The 22,647-nt window shown below is 42.0% G+C and overlaps 1 protein-coding gene across 1 annotated transcript; it reads left to right on the forward strand.

The window, feature by feature from the left end:
- Positions 1-348: 348 nt before the first annotated feature.
- On the forward strand, positions 349-22,218 carry chrna11 (cholinergic receptor, nicotinic, alpha 11). Its single transcript, XM_026156573.2, has 10 exons — positions 349-685; positions 3,396-3,535; positions 3,881-3,925; positions 5,094-5,203; positions 5,290-5,369; positions 7,514-7,681; positions 7,762-7,956; positions 11,579-11,665; positions 14,887-14,996; positions 16,364-22,218. The coding sequence occupies exons 1-10, from the start codon at positions 634-636 to the stop codon at positions 17,096-17,098; spliced, it is 1,722 nt and encodes a 573-aa protein (XP_026012358.2). The 5' UTR covers positions 349-633; the 3' UTR covers positions 17,099-22,218.
- The last annotated feature ends 429 nt before the right edge of the window (positions 22,219-22,647 follow it).

Genomic DNA, 22,647 nt, shown 5'->3' on the forward strand with positions numbered 1-22,647 from the left:
ATCAGTTTACTGAGAGAAGTATAAGCAGTTATGTGTTACTTTTGGTGCTTGCCACATGAATTTATGCACGCGTTGAGCCTATGTCAAACATTTTTCACCCTGCTGCATCGATCAGCCCCTTTTTCCACACTTAAACTCCTTCTCCGTTAGTGTTAAGAGCACTTAAAATCGTGTGCCTCATCAGTTTCTATTGTCTTTAAAAAGGTCAGCCCACAGTGATAGGGCAATTAAACTCTCTCCTTCCTCCAATCCGTCCCCACACTTCACTGTTTTATCGTCAAACCTTTCACTGACATTTTCTCTCTTCTTCTCTCCATTTTAGTCCCACCTCCCAGAGAGACAGAGAGAGAGAGAGAGGAGCGAGAGGAGCTAGAGCACAACCAGCATCTCCTCCTCCTCCTTTTACTCGCCCTCTCTCGACTCCCCTTCTTCCAGCACACGCTTGCACTTCTTCCCTCTGATGCTGACTGGATGCAGACCGGAGGATTTCCAGCAGCTTCCTGAGTCTCTGCTCCTTTCCTCCCTTCCTCTCTGTATCCCCCCCTTTCCCTTTCCCTCCTCCTCCTCTTTTTTCCAACATCTGAAGCTTCTCTTCTTCTGCCTCCTCTCTTTTACCCCTTCCACACCACCAGGATGTGGCACTCAGTGGCTCTGCTCCTCTCTGGATTCTCTGCTTTGATCCACGGTGAGCCTGCCTTCATGTCTCTCTCTGTCTGTCTTTCACTCTGTTTTCAGGGAATCGGATTGCAGCAGCATTTTAGAGGAATTCGGGCGCTGGGGTCCACGTTGCTGATGCTTGATTTACGAAGTATGCAGTGGAATAAGAATAGCAGGAAGTAGGAAAGAGACTCCGGGAGAAGAAAAGTGAGACTCTTGCTCACCTGTTTGCTTTGTTTGTTTACGTCTTAACTGTGCTCATATTTTCTGGATGTTAGTTTAGCTGAGAGACGGGGTTGGATGCCTCTGCGTGAGATGTTGTAATGGGCAGATTGACATCTAGTCAGCACAGCGAGGCAGATGTCAGATAGAAAAATGGAAGCAGTTTTTGCCTTGGCTCTTTCTGCACAAATCTGTGTGCACACGAGGGGCTCTCACATGGAAAACCTGTCAGAGATCAAATGAATTGACGTATAGATTGGCTCTTCCATCTCCATCTTGCCTCTCCGTGTTGTGGACATGTTGCTGCAGCCGAGCCGACGGCGCTCCGAGCAGCACAAGTAAAAGCTGAACATAAATGCTGACAATTGATTGAGAGACCTGAGAGGAGAGCAGGCAAACTTTACCAACAGGGAGAAGTACCAGCAGTGAAAGAGTGTTCAGTTTGTTTGGTTTCAAAGACTAAAAGCTGGGAAACATGAACGACAAGAAGACAGAGGAAGCGAAAGTTTCTGACAGTATTTGGGCACGCAGATTTTTAAAGAAAAAAACATTCAGGGAATTTTCATTACTTGGCAAGCTTTGAAAGGAAACGCCACCACAAGTGCATGCAAATTTGTACTCTGCACCTCTAGGGTTTAATCCTGTCATATTCCCAGCAGCGAACTTATATAAGAGTGTAATATATAAAAAAGAATTCCTCCATACTGCTCAGAGTACAGGCTGCATCTGCTTTTCGCAGCAGTTTATTTGGGTATCAGCACACCGAGTGACATTTTCACTAAACAAACAGTTCCTTCCATTTCACGCACAGCATACCGCATCCCGGCAAATAAATTTACCAATTTACCTCGGAAATATAAAACTTTATCAGTATGAAGTGCACAGACTTTCTGCAAGATCCAAATCTTCCACATATTTTTCTGCAGGTTCTCAAATCTTTTCATGCTTTTAGTATTTTGATCATATTGACATGATAGCATCCCACTGATGCTGCAGATTTGTCGGCTTCACGTGTATGATGTGAATCTCTCATTCCACCACATCCCAAAGATGCTCTGTTGGACTGAGATGTGGTGAATGGCCCATCGCTTTCCAGGTCCAGCATGTTGTCTGTGTATATATGCTGTAGTGTTTGGTTGTATTGAGTTACTGTTGTCTTCCTATCAGCTTGAAGCCCTCTCTGACATCAACATGATCCGGGGAACTGCTGCTCACTGGATATTTTCTCTTTTTCGGACCAGTCTCTGTAACCTCTAGAGATGGTCGTGTGGGGTAAATTCCAGCAGATCAGCAGCTCCTCCGATACTCAGACTCAGACACCTAAATCACAATGCTTATCCATTCTGCCAGCGATTGGCTGATTTGCTTTAACAGCTGTACCCAATAAAGTCGAGTGTACACATTTCTCTTTTTAGCTTTAACATTTCATCTACGGGTTTCAGAGCTGTAGTTTAAAAAAGAAATTCCCACACTGAAAATCTGACACTTTTGATAAAAATGTAATAATTATTTCCTGTATGTATATTTCACTGTCACCTCACAGCTAGAAGCCTGGTTCAAATCTACTTGGTAGAGTTTGCATGTTCTTCCTGTGCCAGCGTGGGCTTCAAACATGCTTGTTAGGTTAATTATCTGCAAATGTGGACGTGAGAGGGTTTTGTTGTCTCTGTTGACCCTAAGACTGAGCAGCAACTAAGGGAGGGCTCTTAGTTGAATAAACAGCCAAGCAAATGGATTGATGTAAGCGTGGTATAAACAGTAAATTAAAGTTCTTGGCTAAACCTTGGGTGTGTTATGATGGGTATACTGAGAGGAAACAAACAAACAGCTACATGCACACAAATAAACGGCACATTTGTGGTCAGGGTGATATTTTCTCACTTCTTTTATGCCAATCAACATCTTAATTCAACATTTTAATGTGCATTACCTCTGAGCTTCTCAAACAAACTTAATTACACATTAATTAGTGCCAGTTATGCCCTGATAAGGTTTTCCTACATTTCTAATTAGTTCCTGTTTACTTAATGTTCTCCACGCTTGCTCTGAAGCTTTCTTCTCTTTGCTGATTTTTCTTCCGCGTTTTCAGCATTAATTTGAAATATTTTATTCTGACTGAGGAGCTGGACCCTTCCTCAGTGTTACATTTAAAGCCCAGATAAGTGATCAGATCTATTTCTGCTAATTTCATCATTAAACCTGCTTCTCCTCATGCATTTCCTCCTGTCTTCTTTTCATTTCAGTCATGTTCTTCCAGATGTATTTATAGATAAGGAGGCTGAAATCCTCAAGGTTAAATCTTCTCATTTGATCAGCAGCCTGTTTTTTTTATTTTTTGACATTTGTTTCCCCAGTGTGCTTTTTAATGGAGTTTTTCCTAGAATTTTAGAAACACACTTTATAATCTGGACCCACTAAAAGTGAACATAGAGACATTAGAATCATCAAATCTCGCTTGCTTCCACACATGAGCATTATATCAGATTCAAACATGAGCCCTTTCTTCTGCCTTTCAGTATCATTGCAGGGCCCTCATCAGAGGACTCTGCTGAAAAACCTCCTGAAGGACTACAACCACATGGAGCGACCAGTGGCCAACGACTCCCTACCTCTCAACGTCTCCTTCAGCCTCAGTTTGATACAGATCATGGATGTGGTAGGCATCTCCGACTCATTTGGGGGCTGTTGATTTCTGACATCAGACAAAACATTTTAAAAAGGACGAATTCAGATCCTTGGATTAAGATTTAGTTTTTCATGGAGAACACTGAGCATTTTCTTGTTTGCAATTAAAATGGAAATTAGACTGAAAAAAAAACCCCAAGCATTGAGCATGTAGTTTGTTTATGCCTGAAACTGTGGTATTAATAATGCACCAGATTTTTTTTTTTCAAATATTTGATATTTGTTTGTGGATTTATGGATCAAGAGCAGTGCTCACACCTCTTGCCTTGTGGTTTATATGGCGAATGATGATTTAAGTGGTGTAAATGTTTTGCAGGATGAGAAGAACCAGGTGTTAACCTCTAATATGTGGCTGCAGATGGTAAGGACCCCTGAGAGACTCTGAATGTTTTGGGGTGATCATTTTTTTAAATTGTATTCCAGCGGCAAAAACTAGTTTTCTCAGTCTTTAACATGCAAATTAAGGTCACCCTGAAGTCCATATATCATTGTAATCACTTCAGCATGCAGGACCTAAATGTAGACACAGGCTTGATGAACATAGAGAGACATAAGATGAGCAAAAACGGAGAGAGGGAAGACTATAATGCAAAAAGGATTGAACACAAGTGAATTTAATGAGGATGGGCAAAAAGACAAAAGCAGGAATATCTGTGCTGGTTCTCAGTCATCCAGGTCATGACAATCCAAGGAGCTTGGAAAGCGACTAGACTTCTTTAAGTTTCTTGAAGACAGTCTTAGAACTGAAGAAGCATCTTGGATGAGAAACGTCTTCAAGAAACTTAAAAAGGTCCAGTCGGGCTTCTTTCCAAGCACCTTCGATTTCAACGGCAGGAAATTAAAAAGAAACTGCGCACTGTTATCAGAATAACACAGTAGATGGAAGAGTGGCATCCTTTTATCTTCTGTTTTATTTTGATGAACAGTAGAGGGCTTTGGAAATACACCATGTTGCCAAAAGTATTGGTCACCCATCCAAATCACTGAATTCAGGTGTTCCAATCACTTCCACAGCCAGAGGTGTATAAAATGTACTTCTACAAAAAGTGAATCACTACAAACCTCCGAACTTCATGTGGCCTTCAGATTAGCTCAAGACCAGTGCATAGAGCTTCAGGGAATGGGTTTGGGAATAGCCGCTTCCTGTTCCAAAAGCACTGCGCACCAGTGCACAAAGCAAACTCCATGAAGACATGGATAGTGTGGTGTGGAAGAACTTGACTGAACTGCACAGAGTCCTGACCTCAACCTGACAGAACACCTTTGAGATGAATCACAAATGCATTTCCGGAAGAATGGTCAAGAATTCCCACGAACACACTCCTAAATCTTGTCGACAGCCTTTCCTGAAAAGTTGAAGCTGACATCATATTAAACCCTATGGATTAAGATTTGGATGTTACTCAAATACACGTGTGCGTAAAGGCAGATGAGCGAATACTTTTGGCAATTTGTGTGCAATATTAGTGTGCAATAATTTGCCTGCAGGTTGTTGGCTCAGACAGCATGTCTGTGTTTGTGTGTTGAAGACTTGGTACGACCACTATCTCCAGTGGAACCAGAGCGAACATCCTGGAGTGAAAAATCTTCGCTTTACCACAGATCAAATTTGGACCCCAGACATCCTCCTCTACAACAGGTAAACCCTGCATAAACCCCTAAACGCTCGCCTCGTACGCGCACACGTCAACAAGTCGTGTCACTTCTTCCTCTGTCCTTCCTCAGTGCAGATGATGACTTTGACTCCACCTTTAAGACCAATGTTCTGGTAAACTCCAGCGGCTTTGCCAAGTATCTTCCCCCAGGTGAGGCTTTCCGCATATTTCTTAGATTTTAATCATCGTTCCTGCTCTCCCCGTCGCTCATCTCCCTCCTTATCCCCTCCACATTTCCCCGAGGTGCAACGGCAGCGTCTCATTCTACAATCGAGCCATGTCTCCCTACTGTTTGTACACTTGACATTAATATTTTATCACTGTAAAACAGCATCCCTAGTTAGTCACTGGTTACGGATTCCCAGCTCTGTGAGTAACACCTATAAATAGGAGACGCTCACTTCCTCTGCTTCCTGCCTTAACCCAAATGCAAGCCCACAAAAGTATAGACTCCCCTCTCGTGTTTCCACAGGCCTTTGCTTGCAGTTTCTCAGTCTTTTCGTTATACACCAGATTATCAAAGCCTGAGACTGAATCCCATCTCTTGGGGTGAGGAGAGAGCGACTGGGAGGGCCTGAGAAGACTTTTTGAATAAAAAGTCGAAGACTGCAAGCCCCAAAAGCCATCCCATGAGCTGCTGCTGAATGTAAATACAGCTGCTTAATTCTTTGTCTGGAGTCAATTAGTGGGAGAATACAAAGATACGATTTTGAAAAATATGAGAAGGAGTGGTTTGATGTGTGTATTTTATTAGTAAATGAGAAAAAGTAAGAAAAAGCAAAAGAATGAGAAACAAATCAGCTCCCTGACACATGCCTGGCTACAATTCCTGTTGTTCAGCTGGTTATTGTCAGTAAATAAGAGGCAACAAGTTTGTGGGTGTCAGGCATGGAGCGGGGAGCTTGACACACAGTAAATAATTCAGATGTGGAGGATCCCAGATGTCTGCTGTGTGCCGTCTGAATAACTCCTCTTGCTGCAGAGGTAAAGGTGCTGTGTTGTGTTAATGGCCTAACAGGAAACGTCGTGTAACAGGCTTTAGCTCATATCTGGACCGGATGACATTTATAACAAGGTAATCTTGTCTCTAGGCCTTGAAATGCTCAGAATGATGGAGTTTTATTTTGGGAGCCGTACGCGCTGCGAGACAGATTGTTCCAAGCTGCAGAGAAGATTCTGGCGCCTTGTTTGAAGGTGTTGTTTCAAGGTTACCGGATATATTCGAGAGGCAGGCTGCAAATATGCATGGATTTGAAGCACAGAGAGGTGGATCTGCTTTAACTTAATTGGTGTACGTTTAGATTTTAGGGCCTTAGGAGCTCATAGCGGGAGTAATTATAAAGACACACTCATGAAGCAAAGGTTGGAACCTGAGGTTAGGAGCTGGATTTTAGTGAGTAAGAAGTGCAGGGAGAGAGAAAATCTATACCTTCCACCTGTTAGCCCCCTTTCCCTGTTGTCATTTACCTCCACAGGCTGATTTGCATGTGGGCAGGCTCATAATGAACGTCTTTGAGAGCTGCAAGGCTTCACTGGCATTTTGGTTCTCTGCACTTGTGTGTGTGAGAGACCGTTTTATTTCAGTAATTACTTTAAGAGCTGCAGCTCACCAGCGACCACAGCGAGGATCATTGCAATTTTTCGTTTGAGGGTGGAAGTGTGTCTTTATGATTTCTTGGTCACTTATGCCGTGCATATGGGAGCGGTTGCATTTATTATTTCTGCATAATAGAAGTGGGAATCTGATTATGGCACTGTGCACAATCTCATTTTTCAGTGTCATCGTTGATGTTTTCTTCTCTAGCTGAGGCTTAGCTAACAGCTGTGTGTGTGTGTGCAGGCAGAGAGCAGAAGCAGCATTTGTTCACAGCAGAAAATATCTGAAACCTGTGAGTGACAATATATATAGCTGCCAAGTTTTGTTTTTATAGCCATCTCTTTGACGGGAGCTCGTTTCTAATCTAGTCCTTGCTTTCACTTCCTCAGCCTCCAAACGAAATTTAAAAACTCTCTGTAGACCTGCAGGGTGTTCATAAAAATGCTGTTGCAGTGTGCACTTTTGGTTGTGATGTAACATTTTTCACACAGTTGTAGAAAGTTAAAAAAAAAGAGGTCTTGAAGTGAATGAATGATTTCTCTAACAAGGAACTTGATATTCTGGACAGACTCCCTGCACTAAACAAATGGTCCGGCTGTACATCTTTCCCTTGTCACCTCTCCTCAGGAAGCGGCGGTTCATTATTGTCATTTAGTCAATTGATTGAGGAGCCCCTGTGCTTTTGTCCTTTTCTCAGGAATCTTTATGAGCACATGCAATGTGGATGTTCGCTGGTTTCCTTTTGACATTCAGAAATGTGAGCTGAAATTTGGCTCTTGGACGTACGACGGCTGGCTGCTGGACCTCCAGATGGTCGACGCTGACATCTCCGGCTACATGCCCAACGGAGAATGGGACCTAATAGGTGAGTAGGGAAAAAAGTTTGCATTGCATTCACTTTTATTCAGGCATGAGCAACCAAACCAGTTTCTCACCTACTTCCAGGAGTTCCTGGAAAGCGGAATGAGGTCTTCTATGACTGCTGTAAGGAGCCCTACACGGATGTGACATTTGTTATTACAATAAGGCGGCGAACGCTTTACTACGCCTTGAACCTTCTCATCCCATGTGTGCTGCTCTCTTCTATGACGTTGCTCATTTTTGTGCTGCCTGCTGACTCCGGGGAGAAGATCTCATTGGGTGAGTGGATCAAAAACATGTTTTAAAAGACTTCACAGAAACTAGAGATGGACCGATCCGATATTACGTATCGGTATCGGTCCGATACTGACCTAAATGACTGGATCGGATATCGGAGAAAAATAAAAAATGTAATCCGATCCATTAAATATCACGAAAGCACCTCGCAAAACTTGCAACACGCCGTAACTCACCTCAGAACGTTAGCATGTCGGAGCAGTATGCATCACGTGATAGAGCGGCTGTGGCATGCGGGACCTGTCGGTGGTCTGGATAGCATGTGGAGCTTCGCTAGCAACCCGGCATTTCATCTCCAACAAAGTTATCACCGAGAGAAGTAAAGCAAGTGTGTAAGTCCATCTCTGAATTTTTGTAAAGCATTCCTGCGTTAAGCTTAACGAGCGACTGCCTCTCGCTCTCCGGCTGCTACTTCAATCGTGAAACTGCTTAAATGATCAGCTGATCGGCTTTTCTGTCGCGAGTCCGTCTTTGTTTTTGGCCCACTTTGCACCAGAAAGAGGAAACCAGCGGCTGAACAACAGCAGCACGTTTAAGCTTGATAAGCTGTTGTTAGAATTTATTTAATATTACTTTCTACACCAGGATCTTTTTCTACGTAGCTGACGCTGGTAACTGTGCAGGGGCGGATCTAGCAAAGTTTAGCCAGGGGGGCCGATAGGGCATTAACTGGGAAAAGGGGGCACAAAGACATACTTTTCTTTCTTATTCTCATTTAAAATGTCGAGCTTTTAATAAATAATTATCTGACACACAAAGTTTTAATTTGATGTAAAATGAATAGAAGTCAATTACTGTATATAGTGACTATTAAGTCTAATATATATACCCTAGTAAGCTATAGTACTTTTTCCTTTGGGAAGGTACCATCTGTGCAGTCTGCAATTTTGTTGAAGAAAGATGTTGAATCTATTTAATATTTCTTGAAAAATAATTGATTTCTGTGCATTTTTTTTCACACTGCATCAAATTAAGGTTGATTACGTCGATTAAGCATCATGAGGTGGAGCGTGAGGGGTGGTTCCCTATTTTTTATTTATTTATTTTTGTTGTTGCTGGGAGTTGGAACCCTATTAGTTAGGTTGCTTAATATTTACGCTAAGTACTCTTTAAAATACCAGAATAGGGAGGATGGTGTAGGTTTAAGTTTATTAGATTGATCAGTATTGCTGAACTATGAAATATTTTTTTTGTATACAGGTATAACAGAATAGCTTTAGTGTAGTTGTTGTTTTAAACTTGAGTATGAACTTGCAGACTTGCAAAATGCAGCAAGATATTTTAAAAAACAGTTTTGTTGATTAAAAAACACTATATCGGATTCATATCGGTATCGGCAGATATCCAAATTTATGATATCGGTATCGGTATCGGACATAAAAAAGTGGTATCGTGCCATCTCTAACAGAAACATGAATCCCCCCCCCCCCACACACACACACACACACACATTTAGAGTAAACCAGTCTGAGAATCAATGCAAGCTCATTTGAGTTAAAACATACTTTGTAATTTTTGCAGTTTCTTGCCTCTAGTCACTAATCTGCGTGTAGCCAAGAAACAAAGGGACACCGGTAAAATACCAGGGAACTGTAAAGCAGGTAATCATGAATGCAAACAATGAAAGCTTCAAGTGCAAGATGCACACAGTGTAAAGAGTAAACCTGAAGGAAAATAGAAACTTCAGGCACATAAACTCACTACACAGCCAAGCTGCTGTAATACATGGAAGAAGCGAGGTGTCTTCTATGAAAAAGATGGCGCCCCAAAAGCAGCACGTGTGGCCATGACTTTTTGTAGTTTTTAATTGCTCTGCTTTCAACTTTCTCCAAGCATGTTGCTGCAAATGCAGTAAGACTTCCAAATGTCCCTTATATGATTGAAACGACTTGCAGGTTTTACACAGTGTTCGGGCTTTTTGAAACGAATGTATATATTTTGTAAAAAGAACGTGTCAAATATGCAAAAATCTCCAACTTGCTCCCGGGTTTGAGTGAAGTAGTTTATAGGCTGCCAAAAACTGAGCTCACAACAAGCAAGCCATCCCGGAATAAATTCAAGAAAAAAAAAAAGAATCGAAGGAGTGGCACTGGAGACTACGGGGAGGCATGAAACAGACAAAGGGAGAGGGGTGGGGAGCTGAGAGAGGAGAGGGATTACAGGATAAAATAGAAAGATGAGAAATGCGAGGAGGAGGAACACAGACCGATGGGTGTGGGAGGGAAGCAAAAAGATAACACCGACAGGAGAAGAATTCGAAAAGGATCAGAGAGGACAGCACAAAAGAGAGAGGGACGACTGATGAGGAGGAGAAGGGGAGAGACATCCAAATCGCACAATAATGGGCTGGAAGAGAGAGAGAGAGAGCATTGCCGGGATCAAGCAGCAGCTGCAAATATGTTTTAATATCTGCTTCAACCTGTTTAGAGATGACTAATGTTCATCTCCTCAGGACATTAAATAGTCCAGATTTCACGTTATCTGACATTTATAGAGGTAAAGCTGTTAGGCAACTAATGGAAGAGGGAAGTGGTTGAAAAATTATGACTATGTTTGGGAAACCGATTAAGTTTTATAAAGTAAAAATAGAGAAAAAGTCTCAGCTTTACATTTTTTTAATCTAATTTAATTGGTTCAAGATTTTTTTGTGTCACTTTTGAATTTTGTGAAATTTTGCATTATTTTTTCCACCATTTATTTGACTAATTGTTTAAGAAAATAGAAGATTGCAGCTTGATATTGCATTAAGTTCACCTTGGTAACTGGATAAATCTAAATGCTCTTTGACTCATGTCTGCTTGGGAGGCAACAGCATTGTCAAAGCCTGACCTCACCCCCGATGCAGGATGCATTACGCAGCATTTCTCCATAAAAGGAGGAGGTGGGGGGGATGCCAAGCCTTACACACACGGACGATTAACCTATTGATGTAATTAAAGCTAGTGAATTGATTGGGAGGAGAGCTTACACACTGGCTTCCAGAAAAATACTCTGTCACTTCAGTTGATGGAGGAGACGCGTGCACCGAGCGGCCGAGCCGTTAGGGTTAGAGGAGCATGCTTTTAAAAAGAATAAATGTCATATGTGAAGAGAAAAAGCGACATAAAAGACGCATTTTTAATTCACCTAATATCCTTAAAGAGCATTCATATTTTATCTCTCGGCCTGGGAGTTTAATTGAATGCCTCTGAATGGGGACAGTTATGCCAGCAAAGCACTCCCTAAATTCCGTCTGCTGGAGAAGTGAGACAGATTGCGTGGCGGTGGATAAATGAAGATGGAATTGCGGGAGGGTGTGAGGAGTGTGTTCGCGTGCACACCGGTGGTGTTTGAACACCTTTAAAAAGGGTTATGTGCTGTGTATGCGGAAGTGCTTTTTTTTTTGCTTTAGAGATGCACAATGCCAAAAAAGTGATTCACTGTACGAGCGTTAGCCAGTCATTTACATAAATCGAACCCGATCTCCTCCTGAGTGTAACTATTTATCAAAATACCAAACAGACTAATGCAGTTTCTCAGAAGTAGACAGAGCGACTGAGGGGAGGAGACCAAACCACTGGATCGATGGCCTAACAAAATGTATTATTTCTCTTTCTATCTGCAGGTATCACCATCCTCCTGTCTCTCACTGTTTTCATGCTGCTGGTCGCAGAGATCATGCCAGCCACATCTGACTCCGTCCCTCTCATAGGTATGTGAAAGATGGATATATTCATAGGAAAAAGAATCTGCTGCCATCGCAACACACAGCATTAAATCAGGCTGTCTGACTCACTGGAAATACTGCATGCAGTTTCTATCTGATGGGCGCGATCGATACTTTGTGCTTGTTTTTTGTTTGTTATAATTGATAGTTAGCCTGTGGATGCTGAACATGTTGATTAAACAGTTAGGCTGATAATTCGTTGGGAAAAGACACATTTTTTTTGTAGTTTCGCCTCTGTGTGTCACCTCGGTGGATTTTAAACCAAACAATTAAGATGTGATTGAAGTGCAGGCTTTAATTCGAGGCTTTGATTCTGGGGTTTTACAACAAATTTAAATTAACTGTTTAGGAACTACGGTGACTTTTGTACACAATTCCCCATTTTCAGAGGCTCAGGAGGAATCGTACAGACTACCGTAATATAGTTTTAAATATCAGGACTGATGGAGTGAAATCCAAGGCTCAACTCTAGAACCCGTGAACATCACCAGTTGTTGTGATTCCTCCCTTGAGATGCTCTGCTGGGCGTTTAGTGCAGCCACCTTCAGTTGCAGGCCTAAACATGCTGTCTTGGGTTGACATCAGTGACCAACCATTTGAAGAAAATCCCATTTCTTCTCCTTGAGAAACTCTTGGGTTGCTTTAGTAGTTTGGTTTGAGTCATTATCCATTTGCACTGTGCAGTCCACTTTAGACTCTGAGCAGGGAGTACAGCCCTGTGCACTTCACAATTCATCCTGCTGCTTCTATCAGGAGTCACATCATCAATAAGTAGTAGTCCAGTTCAGTTGGCAGCCATACATGCTCATGCCACAAGATTGCCTCTACCTTGTTTCACAGATGATGTGGTAAATTTGGATTGATGAGCTGCGTCTGTCCTTCTTACTTTTCTCTTCCCATCTTTTAGGACAAGTTCATCTTGAAGGCTCTGCTGATTGTAGATCAGCATCTCTAAGAGCCTTGGTGACTGTTAGATGTTGTGAACTTGTCTTCTGTGGTCTGTTAGACATTTTGGTGTTGGCCAGTGCATTCCTTCTTTTTAAAAAACTGTTGAAATTACAAATACTGTGTCCAACAAATAATGGACCTAACTGTAGACTTTCCCAAGGTTTCAATGACCAAGTATCAATTTAGATGGGATACACAAGTGTCCCTGTGACCATTCAGATGGTGTTTTTATATGCTGATAATGCTTTCGGGTTTACAGGTTTTTTTAAATTCATTAGCTGAGTGATGCTGCCTTTTATACTTTGCCTTCAAGGCTAAAACGGAGGAAGTATGTTGTCTACTGCTACGGTCTTTCTGCAGTGCAAGAGTATAACATGAACTATGAATGGATGAAAGGAACATTACCCAATTGCAGGCTGCACAAAATGTTCCCATCAGCTGCTGTTCTGATAATCTGAGAACCCTGAAACTACATGAAAAGCTACCAGAGACAGTAGTTCTCACTTAACCACTTTCAGTGGAATGGGACTTTTTTGTGTTTTTTAAGCCATTTAACAGTAACCCATGGCTCATTCAAGCATGTAACAGGCTCCTAACTCCAGACACAAACCAGTGTTATTCTTATACATGACAGAAAACTTCATTTTAAATTTATTAGCAGCCTGTTGCAAAAACACATACATTGTTCCACAGTTTGGCAGACATAAAACAGTATTTTTGCACAAAGTCATATTCAGTGAGCTGTTAGCTGAAAACTTGGCATTTCTCTGGATGATGTGCAGTGTGTTCTAAAACATTTAAGGAAACTTGACAAGTGGAGGAAAAAAGAAGTGACCTAAAAAAAGTATCTACAGCTGATGAACAGTATCCGAAAGTCCTGTCCTTAAGAAATGGGAAAAAATGCAGCAAAGACCTGATAGAGGACCTGAGAAATGTGTCTGACCCTTCAGTTGATCCATCTACTGTTCACTGGACCCTCATCAGAAATAGTCTGAGTGGAAGAGTGGCTGTCAAAAAAGCCATTCTTAGGGAAGGGAAACAGGGAACTGCAGTGAAAATCAGTGGTAACAGTGATCTTGTCAAAATTGATGAAATTCTGAATACACAAAAAGTGCAGTCAGGTTTTGATCCATAATGCAATACCATCTTGAAAGTGTCTGATTGACGACAGCTTCATCTTTCAGCATGACAATGATCCTAAACACACTAAGCAGTAAAACCACACCTGGATAGAAAACCTCACAATGCAGCACCATCAGTCATGGACTGACCTACCCAGAGCCCGGACCTCAACATTACTGAAGCAGTGTGGGATCATCTTGACAGAGAACAGAACAAAAGGCAGCCAACATCCAAAGAGGAGTTTTGAATGTCCTTCAAGAAGCCCGGAGAACTATTCATGAAGACACACTTAAAGACACAACAAGAAAGCTTCCCTAAGACAGAAGAATAAGGGTGGTCATACCAAACACTGACTTTCAAGCTGTTTGAATTGTACAGATTGCCTTATACACTTTATTTCCATGGATTTCATTTTGCACATTTTAATCAATTTTTGCACCTATTTCCCATTTTCATTGCAAAACATGGAAAATTGAGGGACTTTTGCACAGTACTGCACTACAGGAGACCAGAAAATCTACACAATGCTCCCCCCCAAAAAACTGTAATCACAGGATTTACTGTGGCCACCTGCTCACCTTAAAGTTTAATAGTCTAAATTGATTGTGGGCACGCTGCTGGAAATTATGTTTAGCGAGCTTAGACGGCAACCGACACAGATGCAAGGCCATCTTTGCCTGAAGACACAAATCCTGGTCATTAAAAGCGTAAGAGAAGAAAAAAAAGAGTCATAATCATTAGTGTTTTCCTTTCTGCTTGTTTTTTTAATTAGGAGAATCTGCTGTGGATTTAATCTGTTTGATGATTTTTCCCCCAGGAGTATAAACTTGGCAGAAGTTGTGTTATGAAGACATCCACCTTGAAAAAAACAGGAACACACCATCCTTAAAAATTCACATTTTTCTTGAGAATCCCATCATAATGTGTTTCAGTGAAATACCTCATCTTGCTGACCTTAGAGTCCTTGAAAACAGACATTAAGCCATCATTTTGTAGATCTTTTACTTCTATACAACGATTGCTGGGCTGTTTCCTAAATAACAAGCTGTAGCAGATACTGTGAAGCTCAGTGAGGCAGTAGGAAATTACGGTGTGACTTAAAAATGAAATATTTTACTCTCTCCCACTCCTCCCAGGTCAGTACTTTGCCAGTATAATGATCATCGTTGGGATGTCAGTCATCGCCACAGTGGTGGTTCTGCAGTATCATCATCACGATCCGACCGGAGGAAAAATGCCCAAATGGGTGAGCCTAACTCCACAAACATCATCACTTACGAGTCTTTCTAATTCACGCAGATATATTCAAATGAATCTTTTTGTTAATCTCTGTTCAAGCTTCAGTACAATTCTTCTGCTCTGCCATTTTCAATAACATGTCATCCATTTGTTAGCTCTATACCTGTGCTCCTCTGCCAGTTTTCTTTCGCTTTTTATTCTCCGACTTCCTCGGCTGTGACTCATCCAGCAGTGTCAGTCTGCCTGAGTGTGTTCATCAAATGCCTCACCACAGACTTCAACAGGAGTGCATTTCAAAGCACTCTGGATGTGTGGGAGGATTTGATTTGCCTCATTCCTTCTTTTTTTATTTTCCTCGCCTTTTTAATGATAAAAAATTCATCAAGCTTTGTTTTAACAAAGGTTTTGTCATAACGTGAATTTTTTAAAACATGAAAAATGTTGAAAGAAGGTGTGAAATGAAAATAAATGTCATGTAATGTAATATTAACCAACATCTTGAGATGTATTTATCCGGTGATTTATGTGTGGACTGCAGAGACGAACTGACAGGCCTGCAGTTTTCAATACATGTGCATCAGCTTTACTGCATGACGGCGCAGATGCTCGATGTATCGACACAATTCAAGGACGCTTTGTTGATGAATGGCTCGTTCAGACAGTCCAATGGCCAATTAACAGGCTAATTGATGTGGTTCAGATGAGGGCATCGAACCAGCGCAGTTCATAATTACAGCCCTTGAAAAAAACCTACGTCAACGGCAGCAGCAACAGAGACGGTTACCTGGCTGGTAAACATACTCTGTCGAGTGTAATTGAGCAGTCATCTGGACATTAGCTGCTCATTAGATGCCAGACACCCATCTGGACTCTGCTGGGCCAGAATGACTTTCAGGGGACTTGGAGTCTTTTTTGTATTTTTTGGGAGAGCAGAAGCGAAGGTTTCAATTTGAATAAGGTCTCTATTTAAACACTGTTTAATGAAACATTACAGCAAACTTGTTAGAGTCATAAAACAGTAATGTGAGCACTGCTCTCAATATTTCCACAGTTTGAATGTATGCCTATTTCTAAGTTTCCTCTCTGTGGGGAATGCAGTCAAAGAAAAAAAAATCTTTTCCTCAGGCGACCCTGGTGAGGATCTCATACTTCTACAAGTGCAGCTGCAGTTTGAAAGAGACAAATAACTGCCTATTAGCCCAGCTTAACTGGCGTTAGGTGCAGGTCAGGATGTGTAGCTGCTTTTAGTGCTTTGTGGCTGCTTTCTTATGTTTTCTTTTACTTCTTTGAGTGCTTTTATGCTCTGTGCTCCCTCGAGTCCCCCGCTCTCATCTCTACATATCTCAGTGTCCCTCTCTCTCTCTCTCTTACTAGGTGCGGCTCGTTTTGCTGCAGTGGGTCGCGTGGTTCCTGCGGATGAAGCGCCCGGGTGAGAGTGACGACCCAGAGCGGCCACCTTGCGCCCCCCACCTGCGCCGCTGCTCCTCGGGGTCACAGAGCGGAAGCATCCCTAACCCTCCAGACTCCCTCCACCCGCTGCACCCACAGAACCTGGCTCCCCTCCAAACAGGGCCGCTTCATGCAGGGCACCCTCACCTCCAGGCTCAGACGAGTGCTAACAACAACGGGAATCTTCTATATATGGGTTTTCAGAGCATGGACGACCCCTCGGTGCTCCCGGAGAGCATCCAGAGAAACAACATCTCCGCTGGGCCTCTGCGAGTGGCGGGAAGCCCACCTCCACACCTGCCGTCACAATTTTGCAGCTCCCCTCCACCGCCTACCCCTAATGTGGAAACTGTAGGATGTCCCAGCACTGTCTCCAGTGGTGGGGGCTTTGGAGGTGGGGCGGGAGGTCTTGGAGGGTGCTCCACTGTAGGGATGGGAGACCCCCAGCTCCAGGCCATCCTGGAGGAGGTGCGTTACATGGCGGACCGCTTCCGGGAGCAAGATGAGAACGAAAGCATGGCGGAGCAGTGGAAATTTGCAGGCGCTGTGATTGACCGCCTCTGTCTGGTGGCATTTAGTGTTTTCAACATCATATGCACCATCTCAATCCTCATGTCTGCTCCCAACTTTGCGGACGCTATTTCAAAAGACTTTGTCTGAAAACAAAGAAAAAGAAAAAAAAAAGAGGAGGAGAAACGTGAAGGAAAGGATGAAAGAAACTAAATATGGGATAAAAGATGGAGTGGGCCCCGATCCAAGGAAACCCAATTTCCAGTGGACTGTAGGCTCTATGATTTGTGATTGCAAAGCAATCGGAAACAAAAAAAAAAGGTTTTCTTTGCAATACATTCTGTTTTGGAACTGAAATAAAAGAAGAAAACAGATGAAGAAGGGGATGGAGAGTGAAGGTAAAATGAGATTACGGCAAGCAGGGTGCTTTATCAGATTCTTGAAAAGGTGAAATGGATTCTTCTGGTTAATTCAAAGACTTTCCTCCAAAATTAGGGTGAGCGCTGAGCCAGAAATGGATAAAGAAAGGGAGGATTATCAGTGTAATCCAACCTGGAGTAAGAAAGCTCTTAGAGCAAGAGAGAGAGATTGAAAGAATAAGGGTGGAGAAGAGAGAGGCAGATAGATAAATGAGGCAGACATTTTACTGTTTTATTTTCTTGAAGAGAGAAGACAGCCCCAGACTCCCACATGTTCAGAAAATACTGCATCATTTAGAGTGATGTGAGGACGAGAGGGCGGGGAGAGGAGACAGAGACTTTTACAAGGACAGACAACAAAGAGCAGTCGTGAAGGAACGAGACTGCCTCTCCCACGGCACTGGCACAGTGAGGCGCAGTAAGCGGCTTGTTGCTGGATACGCAAAAGTGGACCGAAGAGCAAGAAAGCACAGAGGAACAGAAGAGGATCTCATCTATTATTCAATCGCACCCATCTAATGACCGTCAAATTGAAAGACCTCGGATAATCTTCAAGACTAATAAGCTTTTAAAAGATGAAGTCCCTCCACTGCTCGCGAGCCACTTTAAATTTGCGAGGCCTTATCTCTTTGAGACGATTGCCAATCTGCAACAATCAGCAGAGATCAAAGCTCCTCAGCAGTGTGCACAGTGTGCGGCGCTAATCATGACTGGGAAACTGAATTAACTGGTCATCAGTGATGCAGTGGCCGGTAGCTGCACCACAGCGGAGACCTGAACCGATAATAACTTATGAGGCAGTCATCTAAGTGGATCTGGCAGCTCGTAATAGACCAGCGAAACTCATTGGATTTCGTATTAAAAGGTTTAATAACTCAGAGGGGAAGTCAGGGTTTTAAAAGGGCACGAGAGGCAGAAAAATAGGGCGAGGGCATTCTAAATAAAAAATATATATTACAGCGAAAAAACATCCCATCAAATTTCTGTACGATCTATTGAAAGGTTTAGAGTCACCTCAGTGATCTAAAATGAGATAAGAGAATTTAATAGGATCATATTTTCCATGAAATACACTGCAGTGGCATTTTGAAGGTTTATGCCAACACACAGACTACTTATATGGACAAAAGTAATGGAGCACACCTCTTAATCTTTGAATCCAAATGCTTTTAGTCCCATTGCTGCAGGTGTATAACAGCAAGCACTCAGCCATGCAGTCTGCATTCAAAAACATTTGTGAATGGGTGAGCGAGTGAATTACAGCGTGGTACTCATATTCAGTTTGTGAAGCTTATATTGATATTTAAAGATCAGCTGTAGCATTGCTGCTTTCAGCTGCTACCCTGTCACTACAGGGTCGCTGCAGCGGGTAGCTCCACGTTTGCCGGATGTCCCGCAAGGCAAATTAAAAACAACAACAACAGCAAATAGTAAAATGCTGCAAAGGCGACCAATACACAACGGAAATAGAAAAAAAAATGCAATAAAAGCTCACAAAAAACCAAAACAGCTAATCCTGACAGCTAATGATGATAATATCATTAGCAGTTGTCTTTTTCTGCCACACAGCACAGATGAAGCCTCTGCTTCCTTTAAGCGTGTCTCAGTACAGTTTGCATATTTTGGTTTCTGTCACATCTGCAGCTGTTCCATCACACTTCTGTTGGGTTTCGTGTGCTTTTTCCTATTTGCTGGTGGGTTGTTTTTTTTATTTTAGTTGGAGTGCATGTGAACCCTCAGAGGAACCATACGGATGCCCTTCCTGAAGTAATTTGTATTATTGTAGTGTAGAAGTGGAAGGAAGCACAGCAACTCTGACACATGAAGTTACAGAGCGGTGTTGTTGAACGCTGAGGTGCATAGTCCGTAAAAGTTGCCAATCCTCTGCAGAGAGATAAACCTCCCCTGACGTTAATATCAGCACAATATCTGTTCGCTGGGAGCTTCATAGCATGGGTTTCCATGGCCGAGCAGCTCTTGTAGAGGCAGTGTGCCAGTGCTTTTGTCCATACAGTGCAAGTCCAGTCAAACAAAAAATGAATTGTCTCTACAGAACGCATATAAAAGATTAATGTAGTAATCGTGATGTCAGCGATGGTTAGCAAAGTCCCCATCCCAGTCCAGAGCCTGAGCTGAGCATGCTGGCTGTTTGCCATCTTGATGATTTAAAACTGGAAACGATGAGGAGGGAGGATGTGACTGAGAAACTGAGGGATGCTGCATGCTCGTAGGGTAGCAACTTGTCAGTCACAGGACAGGCACGCCCTAATGCACACACACCCTGCTTTATCTACCTTTAAGGACAGTGAGGAGATCATATTTTACTAAATAAACATCGTATTATCCAAGAATTGAAAGTAGCAATCACAATCATAAACTCATCAAGAGTGTGTAGGATATTTGTTTTCCCCATAGACTATTTTTGGTCTGAGACAGTTATGTATTGGCTGCACCTTTTAGACTCTGTAGCTTTATCTACCTTTTATATATCCTTTATATTTGGGTGTCTGCAAACAGTTTGAAGGTATGCAGAATGCAAAGTTAGTCCTGTTTACAAATATCTATGGATTAATGGAGCTTCTCCACTCCGGTCTCGACAAAGTTAGACTCGCTTCCCTAACTTTGAGTGTTTCTCAGCAATTTACGGTAAAAAGAGGAGGAAATTGTAAAAAAAAAAAGGTCCAATGTGATTTCATTGTACTTGCACAGGATGTATCTAAAAGTGTTCCCTCGTTGTTATATAACACAACACGAGTGCACTTAACAAGTCCCAGAACTGAATGGAAATGTAACATTGTGAAAAATACTAAAGTCGTGCGACCCTACATTTAGTCAGTGACAGCGGAGATGGGAAAGGAGAATTTATAAGTGTCTGAAATCTCAATTTGATCCTCACTATGGAGTAAGCTATACTGAAATAATGGGAGTTTAATGATGCGGGGATTTTGAGCACAAAGATTATAAGGGAAGGATGAGTCATTGAAACAGCTAGGATAGAGCCCACCTTTAACAGCTCAGAGTCTCCCAGTGTTTCACTGATGCTATTATCTGAGCATTTCAATGTGAATTTCTATGTGAGTACAATTCTAGTGCACAGCTACTAAAAAATGTTCAAACTCCCACACAAATCAGAATTGGATAAGTGGTTAAAAAAGATGGAGGGATGAATGGAAATTGTTCAAACTAGTCTGTGTGTTGCTTTTGAAAGAGATAATACGAGTGGTTGTCTATTAGGATGTAATGCAAATACAGCAAAGTCCATCATTTGATGGTCGAGACACAACTGTTATAGTTTTGCGTCTATACACCACTACAGAGGATTTCAAATCAAACAATTACAATGTGACAACCACTTTTATACGTATTCCCCCATTTTTAGACTGGACGTGAGTCTGCAGCATCCTAGAGAAAAAAAACATCTTTGAACAGATGAAACTAAGATGAATTTGTACCAGAATGATGGGAAGAAGGAGAAAAGCAGCTCATAATTTGAAGCCTACCACATTTTCTGCCAAACTCAGTCGAGCGCTTCACAGTGCAAATGGCCAAAGGCAAACTGCAAAAGTCAGTGACCTGATCTCAGCCCCAAAAAGCATGCTTTTCACTTATTAAATACAAAACTGAAGAAAGTGAGACTCATTTCAAGAGAGGAAGCCCAGCATTTGGTGATATCCATGGGTTCTAGACTTCAGGCAGTGACTACAAAAAACTTTCATACAAGTGCTTAAAAATAAGTCCATATATATTTAATAATATGTTAGTAAGTCCAATTAATTTTGAGCCTCTGAAAATGGGGGAGTGCGGATGAAAAAGGCAGTAATTACTAAGCAGTAAATTCAAGCAACACTTGAATTAAAACTGCACTTTAATCACATATTCAGTGTTTGCTTTAAAATCCACTTTGCCGGCGTGCAGAAGTACAAAATATGCCGTGTCTTTCCAAACACGGAGCCTTAAACAGCCCACAGAGGTCTGTTTTAACATTAAACTGTGGATAACGTGTGTTTTCTTCAACTATGTGGCAGGTGTTGGATCTCACTAAGCTCACTATTGGACCATACCTTTAAACTGTAAGCAGAGACATAAATCACTTTCATTCAGTTTACCTGACTGCTGTGTGGGAGAATATCCTCAGATACTAAACAACCCACTGAAGGATAAAAGCAGAGTTTCTCTGTATTTTTCAACAAATCCCAAGGTTGATGCTATTTTTCTTCTTTTAATTTGAAAAAACAGCTAAGCAGTGCACTTTCTAGCAAGCGTTTTACACCGTCAGACGCACATTTGTTGCTGTTCTTGCAGCAACAGAACAATGGCTGAGGGATTTACCCTGATAAAATACAACAGAGCCCGTGTTCATCATAACAGAGGAGCATGACACTCAGTGTGAAGTGTGGCTCATTAATGCATTCCTCAAAATTTTATGACACAAAGGAAAAGGAAGCTTTGACCACACAGGCAGTCATTTCAGCAGATTTGTTTTAGTTTTAATGGGACTTGATGATAATAAACAAAAATCTCCTACTTTACTCCTCTAGGACAAAATATGTTTACTGCATTACATTCCTGACCAGCACTGTCTGTGCACATGTATTTTCTCACTGTGAACTGATAGAGTGTAGAGACAGCTGTACAAGTCCTTTATAACTCCTCTCTACTTGCCTTCATCTTTTGTCTTCTCTCTCTTCCTCTTTAAAGCAAAGTCCTCTAGCAAGGCAGAAGGTAAACTTCCTGCCAGAGGGTTTACGAAAGGATGTTTTCCTTCGAGCACATACTGACACCTGAACACTCACATCTCTGTACAGAGCATTTCTCATCCTGAAAATAAAAGATTCTCTCTTTTTGTTTTTCCTACTGCCTTTGGTCTTTTCTGCTCCCTATCCTGTCGTGTTGGTGGTGGCTGGCCCAACACCCGAAAAGAAGAAAAAAATGACAGGGAGGGGATAAGAGGAGGAGAGAAAGTGCTGACGTGCACTGAGCGCTGGACAGGGCCTTAATTGATCACTCGTTCAGGAGGGAGAGAAGAGGGAGGTGGGCAGTAGGGGAGGGTTAATGGAGGAAAGAGGGGGGATACTGGGTAATTCATTGGATTTATGAAGGACAGCGGCAGGGGAAATAGGCTCGCAGACAAGTATAGCTCAGTCACAGACATTAGACGAAAGGCCATGCACTATATCACACCGCAAGGGAAAATATATACATATTTAAATTGAAGATTCACGGTTCACAACTAAAGACAAACACTTTCTCACTAAAATCTATTTATATAGCACTTTTTAA

The sequence above is a fragment of the Astatotilapia calliptera genome, chromosome 22 (assembly GCF_964374335.1).
Source record: "Astatotilapia calliptera chromosome 22, fAstCal68.1, whole genome shotgun sequence".
Classification (NCBI taxonomy): Eukaryota; Metazoa; Chordata; class Actinopteri; order Cichliformes; family Cichlidae; genus Astatotilapia; species Astatotilapia calliptera.